This window comes from Ruditapes philippinarum, unplaced genomic scaffold, assembly GCF_026571515.1.
Source record: "Ruditapes philippinarum isolate M1 unplaced genomic scaffold, ASM2657151v2 ctg16934_1_1_1_1, whole genome shotgun sequence".
Classification (NCBI taxonomy): Eukaryota; Metazoa; Mollusca; class Bivalvia; order Venerida; family Veneridae; genus Ruditapes; species Ruditapes philippinarum.
In genome coordinates, this window is record NW_026856830.1 from 762 (window position 1) to 17,602 (window position 16,841).

At 29.8% G+C, this 16,841-nt stretch overlaps 1 protein-coding gene across 1 annotated transcript; it reads right to left on the reverse strand.

Moving 5' to 3' along the window:
- Positions 1-1,068: 1,068 nt before the first annotated feature.
- Positions 1,069-15,833, reverse strand: LOC132747829 (matrilin-2-like). The gene is made up of 9 exons (XM_060737349.1): positions 15,732-15,833; positions 13,107-13,259; positions 10,643-10,792; positions 8,216-8,365; positions 7,352-7,504; positions 6,575-6,694; positions 5,859-5,993; positions 5,132-5,201; positions 1,069-4,502 (listed from the first exon to the last, which is right to left on the reverse strand). Coding segments are annotated over exons 1-9 (1,002 nt in total). The 5' UTR covers positions 15,802-15,833; the 3' UTR covers positions 1,069-4,501.
- Positions 15,834-16,841: the final 1,008 nt, after the last annotated feature.

Here is a 16,841-nt window from a genome sequence, read left to right on the forward strand (position 1 = left end):
ATATACTCCATATCAATTCTCGTAAACTATATGGACAAAACCGAAGTGGAGCCGAATGTTTAAATGAGTGTTATACACGTGTTGTATTCATAACTGACAGGTCAGTTAAACCAGACTGTATCTGTTTGACCCAATGCCAGGGGCGTACATGGCAGCTTGTACCTACCAGAATCGTTCCTGAACAGGCTATATCGAACCAAACATGAATTATTTGCCGTTTGGATGTTTTCGGAGGAAATCATTTTTTGTTGTTGTTTTACATTTTTATGCAATACCTTTTGAATTACGTCTTGATTCACAGTCACAATGTAAAATAATTTCTTTGCAATCATATATGTTGATCTCGTAACTGTTTGCTTCACATATTTAGTCTAATGAGCATGCCTTAATTTGATTTTTTTCACAATCTAAATCGCATGAACTGTCATCAATTAAGTTTATTGAACCATTTATGTAAACACTGCGTTCAAACAGAAATACACCACGCCTTCTTTAAAACAGAAGGCCAACAACTAAGCAACTACAATCGTTCAGATCATTCTTCTAATCATTTATTGCTTTGTATCATCATGATACTTTTACTTAATGACAAGAGCTATTTCTTGATAATGGATTATGGTGATGACGTTTAATCATGACAAGCATCACTAACATCATATCTGTTTTCAATGTATTGGCATATTTAAAAAGTTTAAAATGAAATTTTATGGATGATAACTTTCGGACATAGCAAGGACGAATTTTTTTTTCCAAATAAAATACATAAATTATCCGAGTAAAGATAATATCTAAAATTTCAGCTTTCTGGACATATACATTCAACAAAAGAAAAACACTCAATATGCTACAACTGTTTATTCTTGTTTCAAATACTTAATTTATTTAAACATGTAAATCATTTCAATCAACTTATCTTCTATACATTTTTTAAAAACATTTTCTGTTACAGTTATTGTAAAATTGACTAAACAATTTTATATTAAAGTTTTTATATTTAGAAGGTTAAAATAACATTTTTGAGATAATATAATCAATATTATTGATCATATATTTATCATATAAATGTATATTCTTTAATGAGGGGTAACGTTTATCCATAATCACGTGGTGTTCATCGGGAATATTAAACGGTTACATAAACACTGAAATTGTAATACATTGATGGTATAAACATTTTTTTCTTTTAACTTATCTACATTTACTTATTCTTTTTTATTTCAGTTTACTTTAACATTTTCGAATATTCTTGTATGATAAGATATCCGAAAGTTTCCAATATTCTTGTATGATAAGATACCCGATAGTTTCCAATATTCTTGTATGATAAGATACCTGATAGTTTCCAATATTCTTGTATGATAAGATACCCGATAGTTTCCAATATTCTTGTATGATAAGATACCTGATAGTTTCGAAAATTCATGTATGATCAGGTACCCGATACGGATCGGTCGAAAGCACAATCTATGTACCATGGTACCATTACATTGGCTGTTTAAATTTACTCCAAAAAGATAAACAACAAATGTCATTTTAGTGAACTATTCCGTTGACTATAATCGGTTTGTTCCCGGATAATACTCTATACCGACTAATAACCTTTTCAGTATTAACATATCTACTTTATATGAAACAAAGTAGCATGATCTACCAAAATATATTCATATAGTAAACGTTTACCCTCATTAAAAAACTAAACAGTTGTAAATTTTACACTTCACAACAAAAATGACAGATAAATGAGATTACAGACAAAAAGCAGCATATGTAGAGACGCACAAATTTAAAATCGAAAAGAAAATAGTCAATCTAAACTACCTGATAATTCTTCAAAAGTTAAAGGCGCAATATGCCTCAGAAACGAATATATTTTCTTCCTTATTTATAAAAAATAAACTTGTCTTTATAACGTATAAATAATGGTTTTAGAGCATGTCAAATACTTATCAACTTATCACCTGAGAAAAGTAGCGCTGACTGTGATATTTGTAATAAAAGTATACAAAATATAAACAAAGTGGCTTTTAAAGATCCTGTATGTTGTAATTAAGGTTGCTACCACACTTAAATGAAAATTCATATATGTATATAATTATGCTTCTAAAACAATTTTAAAACATCGAAGAATATGTAAAATATTTACTGCAAATATTTGTCAACATTATATGTAATCATTAAAATATATACATTCATTTCTTATTGAAAAATTTGACTTAGACTTTATAAAAAATAAATTTCTAAGTACCTTTCTTTATTAACATGAAATGTGAATTCGGTAATATCTTTACAAATAATGCTTTTTGGAACTTACAATATTGATAAATCTTCATTTGATTATTATATTTATGAAATAAAACCATAAAAAATTGAGTTACAGGATATTTAAGCTTCCATACATTCAAACAAAATTCTCAACCTACTATAACTGTAATACTTCTCAAAAAGAAATAATAGCAAATGAATCAGGAAATTGCCAGAAGAGAAACTTTCTAAAAAACAATATATGGGGTCTACAAATTAAAAGCTTTTGAAAAAACAGGTCAAAATGGGCCATTTTGGCACAATCTTAAAGATATTGTTCCGTTTCTGATTTGGTGTTTTTTTTTGCAATGTTAAGGAAATCATTGAACATTAACTCAGAATTTATCAGGAGCCTATATGTCTTATCCCTAAAGTCTTCATTTTACGAGAGTGAAATGAAAAAAAATACATATGGACTTATTGAAAAGCAGCTATTCTTTCATTACTTTCACTTTTTTGCAATGTTGATAATTCATTAGGCAACTGAAGTTTTCCTTTTTGGTAATGAAAAGGTACCAGATGACTAATAATTGTGCAATGTGACAACATAAATAATATTCTATAATATACAAAATTCAATGTTCGGGATCTTCGCCAGAGAAACTGTGAGCTGCAGTAAGATTAGTTCTGAATCTTCTAAAGGTGATTTCGTGGCTTGAACCTCTTTTGTACAATAGTTAGAATGTCTGATAATTTTACGGATTAACTAAGTGCATCTAGATTAAAACACTACTTAAATGAAGGATTTTGCAGTTGCATTTTTTTCAAATGGAAAGCAAACAGGTTTTGAAGAATAATCTAAAATTATCAGATTGAACCAAGCTGATAATTCATATGAAAAGACTTGTGCTTTATGTAATAGAAAGAGCATCGAAATACGAGGCTATCTGATTTGTACGAGAGGGCGTAGCCACCGAGTATTAATCAGATTGCCGAGTTGATTAATGTTATTTCTCTTTTGTATCATAGTCAAACATAAAAAACATTCCCTCTTGGCACAATATGAAACCCCAGAAAAAAGTAACCAATGGACATGCATCTGAATATGCTTTCCCTTTCCCATTTCGTCACTATAAGTAAACCCCAGCAAAAATGAGCCAATCATTGGGCATGCCCTGTTTATATAGTAGACAATATTTTAATAATATATATATCAAAATAAATATTCTTAATTTCATTTAAGTATATTGAAATAAAATATTCACATTTCACTTAGTCTTTCTTTTAAAAAAAGTTTCATTTAAGTATATTAAAATAAAATATTCATAGTTTTACTTAGTCTATTTTGAATGGAAATATTTTTTTATTAATATATTAAACGAAACGTCATTGACAAAAATATTTTTCTGTTTTTTTGTTTGTTTTTATTTAATATTTGTCAAGGAATTACTAATACTCTTGAATGAAAAGCAAATATGTTTGTACGTAATCACATGGCGTTCGTCGGAAATAGTATCTTGTCAACAATTTTTGGTTCACTCTAAAGATGTTCACAATTTACAAGACTAATAAAACGTCACGGTAACACTGTTTATTTGTATGACAATTAAATATGAGTTATATCATTTTTATACATCAACTGATATTGAAAACGCTGAGATGTCTAGATTAATGTTTATATACACACCTTGTATTCGCTTTTAAGTTCATGCTTATTCGTGCAATTTATATTACTTTTCTTTTTTTTTCAAATTGCAATAAGTCTGTCTTTGAATATGTCATTCGACACTATTTTCACCGATTAATTGCCCATTATGCTTAAATAGATTAAAACACATATTTGGCGTACCATAGAAACAATGTCTAAAAATCTACAAGCAAAATGATTTCATACATAAAATCATATGTTTTCATGCAAGTGTTTAACAGTTGACTTTTGTAAATTTTGAATCTCTTAACACACAAACATAAGACAAAAAGGGAAAAAGGAAATATTAAAGGACATAGATACAGATACTGAATCAATCTAAAAAAAACCAACTAATGGCTGTGTAGAATACAGTGCAGATAGTTCCCTTTCTTGATTCATGTTTATGCACATTTCTATTGAAATAAAGCGAGCTTTTCTTTAAATGTCAATTCTACAGTTGATTTGATAAAAGATGTCAAAAATCATTAATTACAATGTAAAGCAGAAGGTATAAATAAAATGTCCATCACACACACAAAATAGAATTCAGGTTTTTCTTTAGCGTCCCAATCTGAAATAGATTATTACAAATCCTTTAACTCGTTGCATTAAATACAACTATCAAATACCAATACAAATCACCCATTGATTAATTTTAAAGTGTATTCAGTATTATAGGGTATTATAATATGACAGTCATAAAATTGATATTCAGTAAAATAATGTTTGTTTCATCATTTTATTGTTGATTCTTAAAAGGAGAGGTTAAGGAGATGGTCATTGTTATTTAGCAAGAATGCTTATTGTACGTAAACAGAATAGAATGTTCCGGTACAAATTACTATGCTGCTGTCTTAAGTAGGTTTTAACCAATTAGCAATGATTCTTGCATGAACCATTCCTTCTTAAGTAAATATAAAAAAATATTTATTTCATACAGTTATTTTGAAAGTAATTTTTATATTTTTTATAAAATCTAAACAATATGTTGTAAAATACGGACAGCAGACATATGCATTTATAAACTTTTATAAATTTCTGTATACGTATGGCATTCATTTAAAGGTAACTAAGAACACACAAGAAAATAGGGATTTAAAAAAAAGCTTTAACTTAAGCTTATAAATCAGGCAAATAGTCCAACATTTTTACGACCTATTTTTCGTGAGACGTAATAAAAGCATAGAATGTTGTATTTACCAGAATTGCTGTATAAGAGTTGCCAAGCCGCTAAGAAGGACCGTTAGTGTCCCTAACTGTATGGATACAGCTAAAACGAAATATATACAAGTTACTTTTTTATCTAACGAGACAAGAACAAAATTCCTGTCGTTTTATTAAATTCGTTGAAATGTATAAATTGCACACTTGAAATACTGTATAAGCAAACTCTTGCACCTTAAATGTCTTATAAATTGTTAACTAAAAATAAGTGAAACAGTTTTTGGTCGGTTCTTCTAATTTCTTTAATTATTCTCCTGATAAAATAACAGTTAAGACTGAATATTTGCTAAGGGGATAAAACTTTTGATATCATTGACAACGCCACGTACAATTGATTTTGGCACGTCAAGTTATCATAGTTTCTTCCCATCGTATACACAAAGCAAGGAAAAGTTACCTCTTATAATACAGGATTATCAATTAATTACTAAAACGAATGTAAAAACTCAATAACATTAAGGACATGTTAATAACCCTTTACCTGCTGGAAACTGAAAGTGATCAGCCTTTGCTATTAGTATAGAACCAGGCCTACCTGCACATCTGCTCAGTTTGACCAGGTTCCGTATTGTTGGTATGCTAACTAGCTCAAAATCTGTATTTTGATAGTTCTTTAAACGTTCAATGGACTGTTCCAAAATTAATCAGAGAAAATTCGTAACATAAATTCAGAAACATAAGAGTTAATTATATTTTTATTTACCTGAATTCTTTGCGGTACATTCGTCAACTTGCATGACATACCCGGAGTTGCATTTACATTTGTCAGTGTCACAATGAGAATTGTTAATATTTTCACATTCTTTTCCATTTTCTGAACAAGGTGTTCCACTTACAGCTTTAAATAATACAAATATTAAGTAAAATTCCACAAATACTATGTACTTACATGTAAAATATCATATTTCTTTTCAAAACAACTTTAAACTCATTTTTGAATTATCATATTATTTTCTCTCCAAAACAGCGGTAATTATATCTCTAAATCTCGTATAAGCATGAATTTTAAAAAAAACTTTACTTAAAATGCTTCATAGGTTTTGAACATTTTGGAAATAAAAACATGTAACATGACCTTATCCTTTACCTTCCGAATTGATCAGAAATTATCGAAAGCCTAAGCGAGTCTGAAATGTTCATGTCATTTTGTTGAATCAATGCTTCCGTCGAATAACATTTTTTCTAGATTTTTGTTTGCACTAAAACCTAAGAAAAATAGGACACCTTTTCGTCGAAGAACAGTCCACACTTACAATGTACAAACATTGAAATATTGTACAAACTTGCCTGGCATTGAAAGACATTTGATAGCTTTTACTTTTGAATTGCATATTGGAATAAAAAAGGCTGCACACAATTTTTTAGATTTACTTGATTAATATGTAATTTAAATATATTACGAAATAATATAAAACTCACTTTTAACGCATTTATTATCTTTTTCTCCAAAGTCAGCTTTACATGAACATTTACTATCAGTGCAACCTGCTTCTCCTGCTTCTGTGCAATCACGGTCTTCCTTGCACGTCCCTCCGAGTACTAAATATGATTAATAATATATATTGGTACAAACAAGTAGGCAACAAATATCATTCTCAAATAAATTTAGTTTAGTTTTAGTGCATCTATAAACATCAGCAAAAAGTAAAATATAAAGAACACAACCGTATAAAGTGACATTATGCCCATCTAAGAGTCTAAAAGACTGCACAATTGAATGTCAAAATAAATTTTTATTTTGCTATAATTCCTTTATAATGTTGAATTTTATTTCACATTAACAATAAACAACTCATGGATTCAAACGAAATGTTCGTCAATACCCATTAGAAGAATGTACCTGTAACGTCCATTTCATAAAAAGAGTGGGGCAGTCTATTTACATTTCAGGCAGATTTAAATTTTATCCTTAACATTTTCCAATTTGAACTGTTGGTCAATCACCATTTTTACAGTCAATCTTTTGAAATATACAGTCAGTGCAGCTCATCTTGACTATGAAAATATGTTTTTTTGTTATTTTATTTATTTCTATTTTTTTTTATTTTTCATCTGGAACTTTATATTTAAACTCTACATCAATTTTTTATACTAAATATCTTTTATCAAACTTGGATTGTGAAGAAAAGTTATAACAAATGTTCCATCCAACTGAAATAACATCTACTAAAGACGTTTTATTTTGTTTTCACTAACCTTTCACACAGGTGCTACCATCCGTTTTATCCTCTATAAATCCGTCAGAACATTTGCATTTAGCATTATTTGCAACATTGTCACATTCTGCATTTGGAGTATGCTTACACTGGTCAGCAGCATCTTTGATACAACTGGTTTCTGTCACCTTTTCTACAACACATGATTTGAAACAAAGTTAAGGTCAGTAAAGTTACAAAATAATTATATTGTAAAATGTTTTCGATGTCTTTTTTTCATCGGATAGAAGCATGATTTTTATAAAGTCAGGAATAGATGACCCATAAATGGTTTTAACTTTTTTTCAATTTAATCATAACTTTCATACGGTTTTTAATGTTATCCAATGTATTGCTGCGTTTTAAACAAACAGTTCAGGTGACAGAAGTATCTATTCCAATTAATTGCAGACACCTTTTCTGATTTATTACTGTTCATCAATGAAAATACCAATGTGGGTAAAATCACAAACAAATTGCACATAACATACATGTATAAAGTATTCTGACCGACACTAGTTAAAAAAATAATATTCCTAAAAGGCTTGTTTAAGTGTAACGTTAACTAAATTAGCAAAGGCGTTGCTGGTCGAGATTTATGTGTAGGCAAATGTATAGAGGGGTTAAGGGCATGCAACACAAAAAAAATGTTGTTTTTTTCCGTTGCCCTTGACTGTCTGAAGTGCATACTGGTGTATAGTAAGTATTATAAAAGATCTGTTCAATACAAAATTATTAGCTGCATAATTATAGAAAAAAACTTTATTTTTGTTTTAAATTTCTGCGAACAAAAGTAGGTCGCTACTACAGAAAACTACGCCACTGTTAAGCAGTCAAACACGTTCAGATATTTGATTTTACTTACTTTTCACACATGTGCTACCATCCGTTTTATCCTCTATAAATCCGTCGGAACATTTGCATTTAGCATCAGTTTCAGCATTGTCACATTCTGCATTGGGAGTATGCTCACACTGGTCTGCAGTATCTTCGGCACAACTTGTTTCTGTCACTTCTAAGACACAGGATTTAAAAAAAAGTCATTGAGCTGATTCTGTTGTTCCTTCATTTTTAAAACAAAGATGGAAATTAAATTTTGCTTGATGAGAAGAAACATAACTTAAACAAATGTACGAAAAAGATATTGATAGTTTTGCTCCATTTTAAGTTATCTGACTCTGAGTGTGAGTTTCTTGTTTACCATCTTATGTGATATTCACGATAAAATAACTCAAATCAACCATACCCAAATCATATAATGTTTCAAATTATCCTTTGTTATTTTCTCCTTAAATCTTCAGTTTTCAAGTTGAAAATAATAATACCCAACATACATTTTTCTTTCATCAATGAGTTATTTAAAACGTACTTGAAAAAGGGAGATAACTGAAAGTAAAGTTATAAATTACATAACGACTATAGAAACCAATCTTTTGCGTTGGATTTGAGCAAATTTTGTGCAATGTCAAAAGTAAAAAATTCAACAAATTTGCAATCTCTTATTTGGTATTACTTGCTTAATAATTTAGATGGTTGCTCGGGGAAATGGGATCAAACAAGCAAACACTGACTTCCAGGGGCAGAAAATTACGTTTCCATTAATATTCGTTTTCATCGAACAAAGTTTAAAAAGAAAATATGTTCGCTTTTTAGACATATTTTGACCAAATTTGATAGAATTTAAGTTCACTTCTTAGCGCTTAATTCTAAGAAGAAATAATGTTCTCTTCGAACACATGTTATTTCTGTCGTCTGAGAAAGGAAAATTGAAGGAAAATACACAAAATGAGATACAAAGATTTCAAATGTAAAGTAGCTTCATGTTTCTTGTCATCTAAATTTAAATATTATGAAACTTTACCATATTCCTGACATTAACACAATCTGTAAATTTTAAACATAAATTTCCCATTTTTTTGAAAAATATTGACAATTATGATTTCGTTTGCGTTACATAGAAATGCAGCGAACCAAGTTGAACGCTTTTTTATCTGTTACATAATTAGAACATTAAATAGCATCATTACGTAATATCAAAGCATGCAATACAAATTAAATGATTGAACATAGCCTAATGCACATGAATCTCATTGAAATTACCAGACATTTGTAAATTTGTAAAAATCAAACACACATTGGTCATTTATTTAAATATTTTAATTAGGTAGTGAAAGACCTCCTAACTTTCTCCGACAAAATTACTTGCATATAACTGCTAATTGGTTTTGAACATGTCAGGTTAATTTGATTATTTCATGGTAGGAAGCCATCCCGCTCACCAAATGTTTATTGTTCTGATAAGCTGTATAATATACATTTGGGAACCTGTTATCTTGCTCATTCAGGAAATATGGATATTTACCACATAAACTTTACAACATTATATAAAACACTACAGATAACTACTAATTTCTGTGTTGAAATTTTTACTTTAATGATTTCTAATTTGAAATGCATTATATATTTCATTTTGTCACTTTTCCATTTACGTACGATTTGGCTCAAATTATTACAATGTTCAGATTTTATTATTTATCATTTAGTTAGGTAACAAATAAATTGTATTTTCTTTATTATTGTGCCCATTATTTTCTTGTAAATAATACTTGTTTTTGTGTCGTTTTTATCAGATGAAAACATGTTTTTATAAAGTTAATAAATAGATGACATGTTATTGGTACACAAGAACACACACACATTTCCGAAACTTGAATTAACTTCACACGATCTTTTTATTTCATCTAACGGACTGCTGCACTTTACACAAACATTTTTGACGAGAGATGTTTGTTGATCTCAATCTGGTTCATTTAATTGCAGACACTTTCAATCATCAATGAATATCCCAACGTGAATTAAAATCGCAAATAAATATTACATGAAAGAAATAAACTGATAGATTGTACTTGCTAAACAAATTTCTATTTCAATTAAACTGACAGGTTTGTTCAAGTGTGATAACTTCTAATAGGTGGGGGCGAACAATGGCCTAGATATATTTGTAGGCCAACTTTCAGAGGGTTTTAGGGGCATGCGACACTAATAAGTTTTTTTATACTGGAATGCTAGAGGCGCGTGTTGTGTTGGCTTAATATAATAAGTACAATAGAAAAACCTGTAGAAATTGTTAAGGACATCATAAGTTGGTGCATGTACACAACCAAATTTGTTTAAATTTCATGAACAATTTTCCGAAAAAAAAACACCAACAAATGTTAGTCGCGACCTTCACCGTTAAAGAAACTCGCTACTGATGAGTAATCAACAAGTTCAGATATTGAATCTTACTTACTTTTCACACATGTGCTACCATCCGTTTTATCCTCTATAAATCCGTCGGAACATTTGCATTTAGCATCAGTTTCAGCATTGTCACATTCTGCATTGGGAGTATGCTCACACTGGTCTGCAGTAGCTTTGACACAACTTGTTTGTGTCACTTCTAAGACACAGGATTTAAAAAAAAGTCATTGAGCTGATTCTGTTGTTCCTTCATTTTTAAGACAAAGATGGAAATTAAATTTTGCTTGATGAAGAAGAAACATAACTTAAACAAATGTACGAAAAAGATATTGATAGTTTTGCTCCATTTTAAGTTATCTGACTCTGAATGTGAGTTTCTTGTTTACCATCTTATGTGATATTCACGATAAAATAACTCAAATCAACCATACCCAAATCATATAATGTTTCAAATTATCCTTTGTTATTTTCTCCTTAAATCTTCAGCAAAGTTGAAAATAATAATACCCAACATACATTTTTCTTTCATCAATGAGTTATTTAAAACGTACTTCAAAAAGGGAGATAACTGAAAGTAAAGTTATAAATTACATAACGACTATAGAAACCAATCTTTTGCGTTGGATTTGAGCAAATTTTGCGCAATGTCAAAAGTAAAAAATTCAACAAATTTGCAATCTTATTAGGTATTACTTGCTAAATAATTTAGATGTTTGCTCGGGGAAATGGGATCAAACAAGCAAACACTGACTTCCAGGGGCAGAAAATTATGTTTTCATTATTATTCTTTTTCATCGAACAAAGTTTAAAAAGAAAATATGTTCGCTTTTTTAGACATATTTTGACCAAATTTGATAGAATTTAAGTTCACTTCTTAGCGCTTAATTCTAAGAAGAAATAATGTTCTCTTCGAACACATGTTATTTCTGTCGTCTTAGAAAGGAAAATTGAAGGAAAATACAAAAAAATGAGATACAAAGATTTCAAATGTAAAGTAGCTTCATGTTTCTAGTCATCTAAAATTAAATATTATGAAACTTTACCATATTCCTGACACAAACACAATCTGTAAATTTAAACATAAATTTCCCATTTTTTTGAAAAATATTGACAATTATGATTTCGTTTGCGTTACATAGAAATGCAGCGAAACAAGTTGAACGCTTTTTTATCTGTTACATAGTTAGAACATTAAATAGCATCATTACGTAATATCAAAGCATGCAATGCAAATTAAATGATTGAACATGGCCTAATGCACATGAAACTCATTGAAATTACCAGACATTTGTAAATTTGTAAAAATCAAACACACATTGGTCATTTATTTAAATATTTTAATTAGGTAGTGAAAGACCTCCTAACTTTCTCCGACAAAATTACTTGCATATAACTGCTAATTGGTTTTGAACATGTCAGGTTAATTTGATTATTTCATGGTAGGAAGCCATCCCGCTCACCAAATGTTTATTGTGATAAGCTGTATAATATACATTTGGGAACCTGTTATCTTGCTCATTCAGGAAATGTGGATATTTACCAAATAAACTTTACAACATTATATAAAACACTAATAGATAACTACTAATTTCTGTGTTGATAGTTTCTACTTTAATGATTTCTAATTTGAAATGCATTATTTATTGTACGATCCGTTTCATTTTGTCACTTTTCCATTTACGTACGATTTGGCTCAAATTATTACAATGTTCAGATTTTATTATTTATCATTTAGTTAGGTACAAATAAATTGTATTTTCTTTATTATTGTGCCCATTATTTTCTTGTAAATAATACTTGTTTTTGTGTCGTATTTATCAGATGAAAACATGTTTTTTTATAAAGTTAATAAATAGATGACATGTTATTGGTACACAAGAACACACACACATTTCCGAAACTTGAATTAACTTCACACGATCTTTTTATTTCATCTAACGGACTGCTGCACTTTACACAAACATTTTTGACGAGAGATGTTTGTTGATCTCAATCTGGTTCATTTAATTGCAGACACTTTCAATCATCAATGAATATCCCAACGTGAATTAAAATCGCAAATAAATATTACATGAAAGAAAGTAAACTGATAGATTGTATTTGCTAAACAAATTTCTATTTCAATTAAACTGACTGGTTTGTTCAAGTGTGATAACTTCTAATAGGTGGGGGCGAACATTGGCCTAGATATATTTGTAGGCCAACTTTCAGAGGGTTTTAGGGGCATGCGACACTAATAAGTTTTTTTTTATACTGGAATGCTAGAGGCGCGTGTTGTGTTGGCTTAATATAATAAGTACAATAGAAAAACCTGTAGAAATTGTTATGGACATCATAAGTTGGTGCATGTACACAACCAAATTTGTTTTTATTTCATGAACAATTTTCCGAAAAAAAAACAAAAAAAAAACAAACAAACAAACACCAACAAATGTAAGTCGCGACCTTCACGGTTAAAGAAAAACTCGCTACTGATGAGTAATCAACAAGTTTAGATATTGAATCTTACTTACTTTTCACACATGTGCTACCATCCGTTTTATCCTCTATAAATCCGTCGGAACATTTGCATTTAGCACCAGATACAGCATTGTCACATTCTGCATTTGGAGTATGCACACACTGGTCTGAGGCATCTTTAGTACAACTTGTTTCAGTCACTTTTACTATAATACATAATTTGAAGCAATATTATCCGAAATTATTATGTCCAACATACATTTTGCTTTGCTTCAATAAGTAATTTAAAACGCACAGCAATTTTCCTCAAAAAAGGGGGTTGGAATATTGGTGTATTATTTTACATTCAAGATCCTGAAACACATTTTTTCATGGTTTTATATCATAAACATTATGCTCAAATTAAGATTTGTCCATATTGTTAGTTCCAATGAGCATTATTTATAAAAATATTACCGATTTTAACATTTCATTAAATAAAAGGAGGTAATTAGAAATTTAATTTCTGTAAATTATAAGTCAAATTTTCCAATAAGAAATGAATGCATATAATTTATTGATTAACTATAATGTGCACAAATAATTGCAGTAAACATTTTATATATTCTTCGATGTTTGAAAATTGTTTTATTTTCATAATTATATGCATTTATAATATAATGTTTTGCAAGTGTGGTATACAAACAGTAACAATATCAAGCATGTCAATGACGAAACATACAGGATCCTTAACAAGTTACTACTAAAGAAAAACTATTACGTTGAATTTCAGACGATTTTGCACATCTTTAAGGAATAAAACAATTAAATCTACGTATTGTGTAGCTGTAAAAAACCGACTTTCAGGGTTAGAACATTTTCTTTTCATTACTATTCCTTTTTCATCATGCAACGTTTAAAAAACATTTATTCGCTTGCTTTTTTACATTACTACCAAATTTGATAGATTTATAATTCGTTCATTAGAACAGTGTTTTAAGAGTTCAAATGTACACTAGTTTAATGTTTCAAGTCATATGAAACTGAACTTGAAGTCTTGAAATATTTTATGATAAATGTTCTATTTGCTTAGTCGAATAACTTGTGTGCAAAATTTTGTATCATTCGCTGACGTCAATTTCTTTTTCAGGATAATTATTCAAATTGTGAAAATAACACACAATTACCTCTTACATGTTAAGTGTGGTGGTAAAAATTGACAAAGTTCGAACTCCAGCAGTGACCTTTAAGTTAGACAAAAAAAACCTGGGTCTTGTGCACAACACAAAGTCCATCTATGGTGACCTTATATTTTTGAATAAGAAATGAAACTTTCATGTGTATGGAAGTTACAGAGCGCACACAACAACCACCATTTATATGAATATAACATAAACATTGAAAAAGATGAAACCCCAGCAGTGACCTTGAACTGAGACGTAGGAACACGGGTCCTAAGGGCAACACATCATTCATTGACGATAATTTCATATGTGAAAAAAAAAATCCTTTTATGCATATTAGTTTCAGAGCAGGCACGACCATCTCTGCCTATATGTATATTAACATCAATATTGACAAAGTTTGAACCCCACAGTGACATTGACCTTAGTCGTAGAAACCCTGAGTCTTGTTCGCGAATCTATTGTAAATTAATATGTTCAAGCATACCCAACATCATAATTTAAAATGACAAAGTTTGAACCTCCACAGTGAACGTGACCTTTGTCTGAGATACCCAGGTCTTGTTCGCGACACACCACACATCTATGTTAAAATTCAAAAGAAAGAAAAATTAAATCCTTTCATGCATACTGAAGTTTCTGAGCGGACACGACCACCACCATCTATATTTATATAACATAAAATATGACAAAGTTTGAAGGCCCAGAGTGACCTTGAGCTTAGTGGTAGGAACCCGAGTCCTGTTCGCGACACACTATACACCTGTGTTTATTTCATATGTGAAAGAAAATTACAATCCTTTCATTAATACCGAAGTTTCAGAGCGGACACAACCACCACCTTTTAAAATTTTAATAACATAAAAATGACAAAGTTTGAACCCCCACAGGGACATTTACCAAACTGGAAGAAACCCGGGTCCTGTTATATATCCATATATCTATATTCATTTCATATGTAAAAGAAAATAAAAATCCTTTCATGCATATTGAAGTTTCTGAGCGGAAACGGCCACCACCATCTATATTTATATAATATAAAAAAAAAACAAAGTTTAAATTTCCACACCTCCGCTATGTTTATAGCGCAAAAGTCGTCACGTCAAAGTGTTATTACACTAAAGCTATATCGTCTACTGTAATATCGTTTTTATTAAATGGCTTTATTACACTTTTGCGCCGCGGGTTATGTGATAAATGACTTTATCAGATAAATTGCGGTACAGGAGTGTTAAAAAGCCGTTTAATTAAAACGATATTACACCAGTTTAATAACACTTTGATGAGACGTCATGTGCGCTCTATATAAAAATAACCTTACAGCGCGCTAAAATAATCGTTACACTCTATGCGCGTCAATGACAAATGACTCTTTCTAAAAGTTTACAGTTCTGTTTATTTGTGATAAATAGAATATCATGTTCGTGTAGATTCAATACTAAATTTATTGAACTCGTTGAATAAAACCTTCACTCATTCAATATCCTCTATTTAATACTTCTTCCGCATTCTCACCTGTGGCTTGACAAGTTGTGATGCAAATTCCAACAGATATGAAACATATTGAAAGTGCCCTGTGTAGCATCTGTAAACATAAATTAGTGATTAAAAAACAACTCATCCGTTTGATACATTTCGCAAAAGTATATTATCTATACACAATACATATTTTTCCAAAACCTTTTGCTCACATGCTCATATACTATTCAACAATTCATATTAATCAGAGAAGTTATCAACCTGAGGTCATTAGATTTTTTGGTGTCTTTACTTACAGCACATGACGTTTTGTTTACGTTCATGTCTTAAGACCGAGCTTACAAATAATTTTACTTTGAATATTAATTAGACTTATCACTATACAATGAAATGACTATGCCTAAATGTATCATTAAACGAATCCCAGACGCTTTCTTAAGTTAAAATGACTCAACTGAAATATATTTAAAATATTTTTTAGAATATTTTCCTCAGACCATTTGCATACACATTTGCCAGAGTGATCACTTTTTTGTTGAAATGTACCGAAATACTTTTTTCCCTACTTTAATCTGACTACAAGTCGCATTTCAATTAGTATAATTAGTATATGTAGTATAATTCCTTGACATCGTTTCTTGTTTACTCATTTTAATAACCCATGTCATATATATTTTTTATTTTTGCTTTGGATCTCAGTGTAGCTCTTTTAAGATATCATGTGGGTGCAACCTTCCTGAATCGACTAAAAAAGGTTTTCAGAAATGAAATATTGAAAATTAGTAGATAAAAAAGGTTAATTATTTATCAAACTTCAGTAAAACATAATTTTAAACGTTTTTTTTTGTTAATTTCTTTATTATTCTGTATTTATTATTTGATCAAAGAAAAGCAAAGTTATTGCACAGATATCTACCGCATACTCCAGGGTTTCTATCAGATTTCTTGCTAACAAAACGTCAAGACAGGCACTAAACTCAAAAGAACATAAATGGACTCCACTGAGGTTTTTTTTGACATGACAGTCCTGGGAATAATTTTTTGAAATAAATTTTCATTTTAATGTAGATCTATGCCAATAACTTGTGTGGAAAATTTCAGATCATTGCTCACTCTGTTTTTACAGAAACAAATCTTTTTGTAAAA